The sequence below is a fragment of the Physeter macrocephalus genome, chromosome 4, assembly GCF_002837175.3.
Source record: "Physeter macrocephalus isolate SW-GA chromosome 4, ASM283717v5, whole genome shotgun sequence".
NCBI lineage: Eukaryota > Metazoa > Chordata > Mammalia > Artiodactyla > Physeteridae > Physeter > Physeter macrocephalus.
Genome location: NC_041217.1, coordinates 73,403,114 through 73,415,665, shown reverse-complemented (window position 1 = coordinate 73,415,665; position 12,552 = coordinate 73,403,114). Strand labels below are relative to the sequence as shown.

General features: G+C 48.5%; 1 protein-coding gene across 1 annotated transcript; it reads left to right on the top strand.

Moving 5' to 3' along the window:
* The first annotated feature begins 1,002 nt into the window (after positions 1-1,002).
* LOC102974665 (protein S100-A7-like) lies at positions 1,003-2,580 on the top strand. Its single transcript, XM_028488096.1, has 2 exons — positions 1,003-1,143; positions 2,497-2,580. Exons 1-2 carry the CDS (start codon positions 1,003-1,005, stop codon positions 2,566-2,568), a joined length of 213 nt encoding a protein of 70 aa, XP_028343897.1. The 3' UTR covers positions 2,569-2,580.
* The last annotated feature ends 9,972 nt before the right edge of the window (positions 2,581-12,552 follow it).

Here is a 12,552-nt window from a genome sequence, read left to right as displayed (position 1 = left end):
CTACATCAGAAGACCGTGGGGTTTATCTGAGATGCCCACACGTGTGAAACGGGGTCATTTCCTGGGTGCTTGGGAAAGTCTGGGAAGCGAGGGCTGCTCTGTCCGATTTCTCTGGTTGGGGTCCAGGGCAGCTCAGACCTCTGACCTTTGGGGGAAGACCTGCTTAGGGAAGTCAGACCTTCTCTATATTTAAATGAGGTCAAGCCTTGGAGATGCAGAGAGCAGAGAAGCACAAAGGGCTGATGCGGCCCAATAGTCAGCAATTCTAATGACCCCATCTCCCACATTCCACCCAATAGCCTAGAACTGGGGCAGGTGTTTCTGTTCACTGCCATCACTGCCATCCCAGGCTGACTCTGGTCCCCAGGCCCTCCTTCTCACCCTCAGGCATGGTCCAGGAGGAAGCCCACCAGGGCTCAGGACAGGGCTGCGTTTCTAGCTCACACTCATGCCCGGGACCCTCCGCAGTCCATTTCATGCAGAGCTTGCCTCATGGTCATGCTGGGCCTCCAGGGGGTCTTCCAGAAGCAGCCCAGGAGGGTCAGAGCAGATCAGAGATGACCCTGTTCTGCCCCCGTGACTCTAAGCCTGATGTTGAAGTTGAACCGGGAGGAGATGGATCTGCTGCTGTTTGAAGTGTGGGGTCATTCAAATGCTCTGGTTGCCGGGTCCCGTCTCAGGCCCAGTCCTTCTCACTGCGGCTGACCCCTACATCTCTGCCTCCACATTCTGTGACTCTACCCACAGTGGACGTCTGCTGACCTCCTTCATCTTCTTAGACCCTGCCCTGTGGGGACCCAGGGCCCATGCCTGGTCCCACCCTCCTCCTTTTCTGCAACTCCTCCCACCACATAGAGAAGCACACTTGCTTCTGTTCCACCTGAGCCTCCCTTCACTGGCTGCTCAGTCCCCATCCCGTTATCCTAACTTGGAGACCCTCCCCTGGGGGAAGGATACAAAAGCTCATTGTCTCTCTTTCTGGCAGCTGTGTTCAAAGTCAAGATGAACAGCACTGAGGCTGAGAAGACCATGATAGGCATGAGTGACCTGTTTCACAAATACTCGGGACCCGATGACACCATCGAGAAGGGGGACCCGCTGAAGCTGTTGAAGGAGAATTTCCCCAACTTCCTCAGTGCCTGTGTGAGTCGGGATCTGGGTTCCCAATGGTGCTCGGGCCCTGGCACGGCTGAAGACGCTTTGCTCTGGGACCTTGGACAAGTCATTCTCTTTCTCTGATCCTCAACTTTCTCAACTGCAAAATGACATAGTAGGACTTCCTATCCTGGCTTATTAACAGGGTAAAAAGAGGTGATGTATGTGGCAAAGTAGGAAAACATGTGGATATAAATGGTTGATATTAGGTTGTCAAAAAGGGCTACAACTGGAGGGCAGTGAATGTGTGCCCTCGCCTCTGTCACACCCCCTCCATGAGACTCAGGGTCTTCTGCTCAGGCGCTGAGAGGCTCGAGAGGCTCCCACAGGGTCCTTGAGATCAGAGGGAGGGTGATAGAAATTCCATCACTGACAGAATTGCCTTTTAGAATAGGAACAAAATTTTAATTTATTTATTTTGAAGTATAGTTGATCTACAATGTTATATTAGTTCCAAGTGTATAACCTAGTGGTTTGATATTTCTATAGATTATACCCCATCAAAGTTATTATAAAATATTTGTCATGTTTCCTGTGCTGTACATTACATCCTTGTATCTTATTTATTTTATACCTAGTAGTGTGTACCTCTTAATCCCCTTCCCCTCTCTTGCCCCTCCCCACCTCTGGTAACCACTCAGTTGTTCTCTGTATATATGCATTCCTGTCAGAATTTAACACCCCTTAGTACAATGAAGAACTCATTTGCAGACCTGATTTAACCTGACAGTTAGAATGTTCTGAACTGATTACAAAAAGAAGGGGTTACCAGGTAACAAGGAGATTGGGTAAGCAAGAAGAGCAGGTAAGATCCTGGAGGCCAAAGAGAAAACAGGAGAGGAGGGTTGGGTTGGAGAGGACAAGGATAGGGCTTATTTCTTTACTTAGTTATTTACTTACTTACTGATTTACTTGAAGTATAGTTGATTTATAATATTGTCTTAGATTTAGGTGTACAGCAAAGTGATTTAGTCATGTGTATATGAATAGGACTGATTGTGAGCCCCTGAGGAGAACTTAGGTAGGAGGTAGCCTTGAAGGGTGTTGGGGGAGTGGGGCTGGGGCTGGAGACCACCACCAGCACACTGGGCAGTGCAGCTCTGGGAAGAGCCTGCTCACCATGTGAGGTCTCTTGTCCAAGTTCACATTTGGGGCAAGGACTCTCCCTCAATGAACTGCAGGGCAATGGCAATGTCCCCACCCCATCCCACACTTCCTCTCAGTCAATGCCACACCAGCCACATCTGTGTTCTCTGGGTCTCGTTTCTCTGTCTCTGCCTCTCCCTCTTCTCCCAGCTCTTGTGAGACTGAATTTGCCTTGTTTTGTGTCTTTTCCCACAGAACAAAATGGGTACAGATTACTTGTCCACTGTCTTTGAGAAAAAGGACAAGAATAAGGACAAGAGATCATGACTCTGAAGAAAGCAGGTTATATTTTTGGGGGGACTTGACAGCCGTCAGGCTAGAGAAAGGTAAGTTTAACATGGATAATTGAAATTCACATATAATCCTAACTACTCATTGTCGGTGATGGTAACTACAGCCTCTCTCCTCTAGCAAGGAGGCAGTAAATCAGATTATCATCATCCTCGGGAAGGAGAGCAATCTGAAATGTTAATTTTCCAGCTGAGATTACTGGAAGTTTCCTTTCGGTTTTCTTTTTAAAGGGAGAGGATAAAAAAGGAAGAAAGCCAAAGCCGTGTGACTGACAGGGTCTTGGTGCTCTGGCCAGGTGTCAGGCCTGAGCCTCTGAGGCGGGAGAGCCGAGTTCAGGACATTGGACCACCAGAGACCTTCCAGCCCCATGCAGTATCAATCGGCGAGAGCTCTCCCAGAGATCTCCTTCTCAACACTAAGACCCAGCTCCACCCAACGACCAGCAAGGTCCAGTGCTGGACACCCCATGCCAAATAACTAGCAAGACAGGAACACAACCCCACCCATTAGCACAACCCCACCCATTAGCAGAGAGGCTGCCTAAAATCATAATAAGTTCAAAGAATAAGGACAAGAAGGTTGACTCTTCCGAGCTCCTCTCCTTGCTGGGGGATATAGCCACAGACTACCACAATCATGGCCACAGAGCGCCACTCTGTTCCGGGGGAAATTAGTGAGCCCAGCGGCCTCCGGACAACCCAAGAAACAATAAAGTGTCATTCCCCCCAGATTCTGGCCTATTTCCTTGTTTTTGTTTTTGTTTTTGTTTTGGCTGCCTACTCTGTCAAAACTACCATTCTTTGGTGAACATTATGTGGAATCTCCTCCTGGTGGATGGATCGAGAATGTGTGGGCAGTGTGCCCTCCAGTGGCCTCCAGTATAAATGACCGTTTCTCTCAGCAGGGCCTTGTGTCCACCTCTGTCCCTGCTCCCTAAATGCAGCCAATATTTGGGGTCCCAGAGGTGGAGGCCAGGACAAAGCATTCCACCAGGCCCCAGCCATGCTTTTCCTTCTGATGGCATGGACCAGCATCTGGTGATCCAGAAACTACAGTGGGCAGGAGCCAGTGTCTCCACACTGTGCCTCATGCCCCAGCACTTCCCTGAGGGCACAGGGGAGACTGGCAACACTTAAAAATGGCTTCCTTGGGAGGTACTGGGGACACAGGGCCATATGTCGCTGTGAACAGGAGGCTCAGCAGCAGTACCCAGAGGGTTGGATCTCTTGTCCTCTGACCTGGGCTCCCTGGGCTGTGTCCTTGTCCCTGTGCACTGTGTGATTGTCCCTGTGGAAATGAGAGAGAGTCACCCTGTCTGCTGAGCTGATGCTCAATAATGGTTTGATACATGCCGGGAGCTGGGCATCTAGGGAAACTACGTGGTGATGGATGCTCCAGGTATGAGAAGCTCAAGCTAGTCCAGGGGTCCAGGCAATCTACAGGAGCCAAGTGAGGAGACAGGACTGCAGAGGGAACACAGTGGAGAGTCCGCTCAGGGATGAGAAGGAGTGCTCGTGCCGAATGTGTACGTCACCACCCCTTTTATCTGCCACGGGCAGGAGCATGTCGTTACCCATTGGCCCTTCAAGGCCAGGCAAGGGGCTAGGGACTGAGGATTTAGAAAGAAGCACTCCCATAAGACACAGACCTACTAGAGCATGGACTTGAGGATATGGGGAGGGGGAAGGGTAAGCTGTGACGAAGTGAGAGAGTGGCATGGACATATATACACTACCAAACGTAAAATAGATAGCTAGTGGGAAGCAGCCGCATGGCACAGGGAGATCAGCTCGGTGCTTTGTGACCACCTAGAGGGGTGGGATAGGGAGGGTGGGAGGGAGGGAGACCCAAGAGGGAAGAGATATGGGAACATATGTATATGTATAACTGATTCACTTTGTTGTAAAGCAGAAACTAACACACCATTGTAAAACAGTTACACTCCAATAAAGATGTTAAAAAAAAAAAAAAAAAAGAAAGAAAGAAAGAAAGAAGCACTCCCCAGAGATGCAGGTGTTTCCAGGGGACCATGAGGCAGGGTCAGCCCTCACCTCCCTCCCCAGTGCCACTTCTAGACCGTGTCCCCTGCAGATTCAGCCAGCACTCTCTCCTTGAGGTCACCTCCTCTGGTCCTATCACTCCCTACCTTCCTACTCACAGCCTCCCAGTAACCTCTTAATCAGGCAAACATTCTTCTTGGATGAATCAGGCAACTGTCTCCACATTCTCCTTCTATCCCTCTAGCAGGTGATATGTAGGGTGAGTTATTTGTCCATGTGGGTGACTGCTCTGCTCCCTACTACACCTTTCCTTGGGCACCTCCATTCCTAGACCATCATCTCCTGTCCACTTCAGGAGCATCCTTTCCAGACTATTTTGCCAACAATCATGATCAATGAGAAAGAAGAAAAATAACACCAATAACCAGAGCAAAGGAGGCGACAGTTTATTGACTCCCAGGAGGTCTCCGTGGAGACCTCTGGGCTGGGCTGGGCCTGGCTAATCTCTGACCCTCAGAACAGGGCTTCTGGCCATGGGACTGAGTGTGCAAAGCTATGGCAACTGCAGCCACACTGGAGAGAAACTCAGGAAAACTGATCTTCTCATCCCGATTCATGTCTTCCTTCTTAAAGAACTCTTCTAAGAAATGTGGCTCTTTCTTTTCTGTGGGGAGAAGATATCAAACAAAGGAGAGCTAGATTACAACCCTGGCCTGGACTAGGAGGGACAAGAGAGGATGGCAGAGACTAAGGGAAAATAAGCATGGGTGAGTGTGGGGCTGCAGGAGGGTGGGCATGGGCGACCATAATGGACGGGGCAGGAGCCCTGGTCCTGGGCTTTCCAGCTGATGGCTCTTTAGCTGTAATGAGAGCATACACTGGACACCAGGAAGTTCTGAGGTAGAGCCTGCCTCTGCCCCTTGGATGCTCAATATTCATTCTCCTTAGTCTGACATCCTTTTGACCACAGTCTCAAAACTACCCACACTCATCATTATTCCCATAAAAATGCATTAATTCCGAATCCCCTGCTCTTTGAATCCCACTCTCAGTGACTTAATTTATTGAATTATTTGTGCTAGTGAGTTCAGTGTGTGTTAATGGTTTAATGGTGAAGTTAGATAATAGAGTGAGTGAGAATCAAAAACTTCTAGAGTTTTAGGGCTGCCATGCTTCACTTGACATTATGATTTCTATTGTGTGACTTCTACTCCTAGGGGTATATGAAGGGAAGCTACCAGAAGCAGCAGCTGACCCTAAAGACATCAGTCTAAAACAGAACATTTTTGTTGCAGACAGAAGAGACATTTTAGGCCAAGAGACCATTCCCTGAGCCACAAATCACCATGGATTGTTGATTATCTAATAACAATAATTAGCATCTCTATCCCTCTTTGCATTTTACAAAGCATTTTCACATACATCACCCCATTTAAATGTTCATGATGACCCTGGGACATAGGTGCTATTGTCCCCATTTTACACCTAAGGTAACTAAGGCTCAGTGAGTAGGTGATTTAGCATATTTGTAACACCATTATAAGTAAAAGTAAAAGTCATTGTAAATCAACTCTACTCCAATAAAAAATAAATTTTAAAAAAACAAAGTAAAAAAATAGACTAAAATGACAATCCATTTTTCTGATCCAGCAATAAAATTTACATATGTAGCTGAAAAAAAAAAATAAGTAAATGTCATGGCTGTGCAGGAACCTGGGTCATCTAACCCCCATCCTGATGCTGTGTACCCCTTGGAGGCAAGGAGTGGGCCCTACAGAAGGCTGGGGAGAAGTGAGAGATGCTTGCCCCTCCCCCAACCATATGGGAGCCTCCCAGTGATCTGGAATCCTCAGGCAAACAGGACCGTGGGTCCCACCCGCCCCTGCTCCACTCCCCACTAGGACCCCATTAGGTCCCTGCTCACACATGCCAGCAGGAAGGTGGAGAAATTCTTTTTCATCTTCTTCTCCAAGCCAGATTTGTCTGTGGCCTCTGAATCTCTGGTGTATTTGTGGTACAGGTTGAGCGAGCCCAACAGCTTCACCGTTACTCATCTTTGTTTTCCAATAAGCTGCAGGAAGGAAAGTCACCTGGCTTTGCCTTCCAATGTGTGAGACTATGCGGAATGGGGATGCGGGAATGGGCTAGGCTGGGAATAGTGGAGGGACAGGGGCCATGGACAGAGTGAGAGAGAAGGGCTTAGATGGAGCAGGATGAATTGGGTATTTCTTTGCCAGGTGAAGTTCCAAGGAGGGAATAAAGGTTTGAGGAGAGGGTTGGGAAAGTTCTGAGGATTGTGAGGCCTAGGATAGGACGTGTGGGCAGAGGGTAGAGGAAGTGGGCTGTGAAGAGTAGAAGTATGAAGCGGTAGAGTCTGATAGACCCTGGATTCTAGATTCTGGGAAAGATGAGAGTCAGCCTTTAGATCTGTCAGCCCTGAAATCAGGGACGAGATTCCCTGTCAAAACATTGCCAAGGAGAAATGCATGAAAACCCCCTCATTTCCCAGAGCTCCGTGTTCTCAAATATAGTATTAAGGAATCCAAGTTCTGCCCCGTCAGTGTGGAGCTGCCACAAACCAACAATCACCTCCTAAAGCAAAAAGACTTCACCGACCTTATTCCCTGGATCTCCCAGATCTCTGGGCTTAGGTCTGCTTGAGGTACTCCCAGGAAGGCGCTGAAGAGCTCAGTCAATCCTGCATGTTTATAATATTTCCTTGCCTCCAGTCCTAGGACCCCCCCCCCTTATTCTGGATGCGTTCTATGGCCCAACCAGAGGAGCCCCCCAGAGCCCTGCTGGAGTTGAGGTTGGTTGTAACCAAGGTCATGGGATGCAAGTGCAGCCCAGAGGGTAATGGGGCATTTGCTCTCAGAACTTGTGGGCGGGACCATCCTTTTCCCAGATCTCAACAGGCTGAGGCCAGAATAATGGTGAATATGGGTCCCCGGAATGGAAGAAGGGGGATATTACAAACATGCAGCCATGGGCTGTGAGTACCCCTGCTGCCTCCCTGAGCACCTTGAAGAGACCCGAGCCCAAAAAGCCAGGGGATGCCACAAACCAAGGAGTCAGCAGAACTAAGGGCGGCAGGGGGTAGAGACGGCTCTGGAAATCCTAGACTTGGGTCTGTTCTCAGTTACCTACAAAGACATTCTCCCCAGGAGTTTTTCTGTGAATCTCTCTGGATGTCACAGGGTCACCCAAAGTCCAGGCAAAAAGGACATGGGAGGTTATCTAGTCCAGCCCTGGGTGGGGACTCACAGCCAGGACTCTGCCCAAACCAGGCCCCACTTGCAGCCCCGCAGGGCTGGCCTGGCAGGTGGTGACAGAGGGAAGATGAGAGGGCTACTGTGCCTCAGGAAATAGGGCATTTAGGGATTTGCAGGTAGAACCAGAGTGTTCCGATTATGTATCCAGTGGGTCACTGGACTAACTTTCATTAACTATCAATCATGTAAGAGCTGCTGGCATCAGTGACAGGTTACTGCGTGCCAGGTGGCGTGGTAAGAGCTTTGAATGCATAGTCTCATTTAATCCTCAGAAAAACCCTGTGCCATGGGTATCAGTATCCCAGTTTACAGACGTGGGACTGAGGGCTTAGATAAATCTCCCAAGAGTGCTTCCTGGTAAATGGCAAAGCCAGGATTCAAACCTGAGACCTGCTGACTCCAAAGGCCAGCTTCTAGCACTGCAGAAATCCAGTCTCTGTCCATCTCTGGGCTGAGCGAGCAGGGTCTCCACTCTGGGTCTGCCCCACCGGAGCCCACCATCCAGAGCAGGTGCTGGGCGCACAGACATGTGATCCAGAAAGTGACAGCAAAACAACCAGGGCGCTGACATGGACAAGGCCTCGGGAACCTCCATCCTGGGTGCTCTGCAGATTCCAGGCCCCAGGCAGTGGGGAGGGGCCTCTGTGGTCTCCAGAGCCCTGGTTTTCACACTCCTATGGATCACAGGCCACGCCACAAGGGTCTGTTACAAAGGAAACACTTGTGCTTTCTGAGGAAAACCACTTTTACTGGAAACATCTTGCCTAGCCAGAGGCCCAGAAAGGCAACTGGGATATATCTCATTTTACAGCTGAAGGAACAAAAGTCCGGGAGGCAGGCTGGCTTGGCCAAAGTCACAGAGCTGGGGAGGGGCAGACTCAGGGTCAGGCCCAAGGGTCCCACCTCCCAATGAGCATCCCACTTGCTCGGGCTCATAGCCCTGAGGTTCTGGATCCTGCCAGTAGGATGTTGTCATCTCCAGACACCAACGGAAACTGCAGGGGCCAGGACAGCGGCCTGCTGACTCACTGGGTTTACTCTGCCTGCACTGTGCTACAAATCATCACCCATGGAGTGAGGGGAACTTGAGATATTCAGTGAGCACCCACCCAGGCACCCTCATACTCCTCAGGGCTGCTTCTCATTCCTCTCTGGAGCCCTTCCTATTCCCCTGAAACTGCTTCTCCCAGCTCTCAAGGTCTATCAGGAGCATCAGGGGTCTCCCTAACGTCAGGCTTTCTGGCTCTGCTCTTTCCCCAACACGCACACACACACACGTACACACACCATGCACTCACGTGCACACATATACATGCATCCACTGAATAAATCTGCCCTCTCTTCCTTCGAAATATCTCTGCATCCTCAGGATGGCCTCCCATCAAGCCGCCTCCAGGTAGGCCCTCCTCCACAAGATTTTCAGATGATTTTATTCCAAGATATCTTCTGCAATCAAAATTGTATGCAGTAGCCAGAGATATCAAACTGCAAAAAGCAGAAGTGTTTTGGGAAGGGGTGGAAATGCGGCCAGCAGCAGCCACCCCCAAAGCACCTCCAAAGCATCCTAGTTAAAATCATAGATTCCATCCCCAGGCTGCCATAAGACTTACCATCTCTGCACCTCAGTGTCCTCATCAGTAAAAGGGGGTGACAATAATAGTATGTGCCTCAGGCTTCCCTGGTGGCGCAGTGGTTAAGAATCCGCCTGCCAATGCAGGGGACATGGGTTCGAGCCCTGATCCGGGAAGATTCCACATGCCGTGGAGCAACTAAGCCCGTGCGCCACAACTACTGAGCCTGCGCTCTAGAGCCCACGAGCCACAGCTACTGAGCCCACACACCTAGAGCCTGTGCTCTGTAACAAGAGAAGCCACCACAATGAGAAGCCCATGCACCACAACAAAGAGTAGCCCCCACTCACCACAACTAGAGAAAGCCGGCGCACAGCAACAAAGACCCAATGCAGCCAAAAATAAATAAATAAAATAAATAAATTTACTTTAAAAAATAATAATAATAATAGTATGTGCCTCCTAGATTGTTATGAAGATTAAAGGAGTTAACTTAGATAAAGCACTTTGGAGAGTGATGGGCAGGTGGTATCCGCTATATGAGTTTGCTATTATTATTCTGTTTGTATTCAAGAAAGTAGACTGAACAATGTTAGTTGCACTACCTTTCCCCAGTACAGGGCGGGTTGGGGGTACCTGAGGCATGGTTTCATCCCTAAGAGACAAGGTGGAACCCCCTTGCCTGTCTCAGGAGTGCAGTGTCTCCTGACATCACCTGGGAGTCCCAGAATGAAGCCAAGTGGTAGCTGGCTGCCAGATGAAGCTCCCACCCTGAAGAGGGACTTGAGGATTATCTTCTCTCATGTCCCATACTTTCTCCAGAACCTTCTTTGTTGTAAACATTTTTGGTGCAAACATTTTTGCTGCATACCTAACTGGCCGTAAGATTGAAAGATAACCAGTTGACAGCTTTGGGTTTGACAGTTTGATTTCAACTAGCTGAAATGCATTAGCATTTCTCCCAGTTATTGACGTCATTCGTGGTTTTATCCAGACAACTGATGACAATGATTTGCCCCAAGATCTGGTTTCTGATTTTGAAACACACACTGGAGGAGAAAGAGGCCAAGGGCCTCAAAGGCGCAGAGTTGAACCCACCTTTCCCATAGAACTTTGGAACGTCTAACAACAGATATGTGATAAAATACTAAGAACAAGCAACAGTGTAGAGGTTTTCACAGCACAATACATAGCTCAGGTACAAATATGCATCCTAGTATTTGGCAACTGATACCTCGTTTAATAAAGGAAGACATTTTAGCAAAAAAGAAAAAAGTGTGGGACTTCCCTGGTGGTGCAGTGGTTAAGAATCCACCTGCCAATGCAGGGGACATGGGTTCGAGCCCTGGTCTGGGAAGATCCCACATGCCGTGGTGCAACTAAGCCCGTGTGGCACAACTACTGAGCCTGTGCTCTAGAGCCCGCGAGCCACAACTACTGAGCCCGTGTGCCACAGCTACTGAAGCCTGCACGCCTAGAGCCCGTGCTCCGCAACGAGAGAAGCCACCGCAATGAGAAGCCTGCGCACTGCAACAAAGAGTAGCCCCTGCTCGCCACAACTAGAGAAAGCCTGCACACAGCAACAAAGACCCAATGCAGTCAAAAAAATAAATAAATAAAATAATTTAAAAGAAAAAAATGTGATGCTGAACAAGGGGATGAATCAACAAGCAAAAAAAAAATTATAAAATAGTATGAACAGAAGACTTGGAGGACAATTGCTTAGGTGCAACCCACAAAATAAAATCAGTTATTTGCGCAGGACTGCCGTGAATCTACACATTTTTTTTTTTGGCCGCTCTGCACACATGCGCGATATGGAGGGATCCTAGTTCCCCAACAAGGGATGGAACCCATGACCCCTGCCGTGGAAGCGCAGAGCCTTAACCACTGGAAGGGAAGGTCAGGGAAGTCCCCACACATTTTAAATGTATTCAAATATTTTGTATTTTGCAATAAAGTCCTTTTAATTTTATTTTTTTATTAATTAATGTTTTATTGGAATATAGTTGATTTACAGTGTTGTGTTAGTTTCTGCTGTACAGGAAGGTGAATCAGCCATACATATAAATATATCCACTCTCTTCTATACTCCATTCCCATATAGGTCATTACAGAACACCGAACAGAGTTCCTGTGCTATAGAGTAGGGTCTTGTTAGTTTTCTTTTATATATAGTAGTGTGTATATGTCAATCCCAATTTACCCCCCCTTCCCTTGGTAACCATAAGTTTGTTTTCTACATCCGTGACTCAGTTTCTGTTTTGTAAAGAGGTTCATTTGTACCAGTTTTTTTAGATTCCAAATATAAGCAATATCATATTTGTCTTTCTCTGTCTCATTATGTCCCTTTTATAGTCCCTGTTTTATTTTTCATTATTATATCTTTTATGGTAAAAATTGCCTTAAAGCCACTTAGTTGTGCAGTGAAACGTTTGCAGCAAAGATGCTTACAGTGAAATTACCTAGAACTATCTTCTCTATTGTGCCACCCAAGCTGTGGCTCCCTTTAACTACTCAGAAGAGCTGAAGCCACTTGGGAAGAATCAGCTGGCCCCAACCAAGACCTAATCACTGAAAGTCTTTAAGCGTGAGGCCCAGGAACCTACATTTTAACAACATCCATAGGTGAATGTATGCAGGGGAGAAAAAACAGTCTGAGAACCAGTGGTTTAGGTGATGAGCTCCCTGAGGGAAGGACCAGCCTCATGAGGGCCCTACACCAGATGCTATAGAGACTGCAACAGGAAAAGAAGTGTCGGTTTTCTCTTCAAGGAGAAAGCCCCACACTGCACACTCTCTGATCACACGTGTGCACATCCGAGCCAGTTCTCAGACCCACAAGCCACCAACTGAAACAGAGACTTGGTCCCATAAAGAAAACCATGCAACAACACAGCAAGTGTATATAGTACTCCCTCCCCCAGATTTTTCCCAAAGGAACCTATGAGCATTTGCTTCCTCCCGGCCACCAAGGACTCCCTGTGCCTGGACTCCAGTGGGCAAAAAGGGAATAACTCTGGTGCCATGAGGCCTCGGGCTTACCTGCTGCAAACCGTGAGCTAGCTATCGGCGCACAGGCGGCTTGGCCGGGGCTCCGACTGCAGCTGTGTCAGC

Coding starts and splice junctions, on each gene's coding strand:
- LOC102974665 (XM_028488096.1), top strand. CDS start 1,003: ATGAACAGCACTGAGGCTGAGAAGACCATGATAGGCATGAGTGACCTG. Junction 1,144..2,496: donor CCAACTTCCTCAGTGCCTGT/GTGAGTCGGGAT, acceptor CTTTTCCCACAG/AACAAAATGGGTACAGATTA.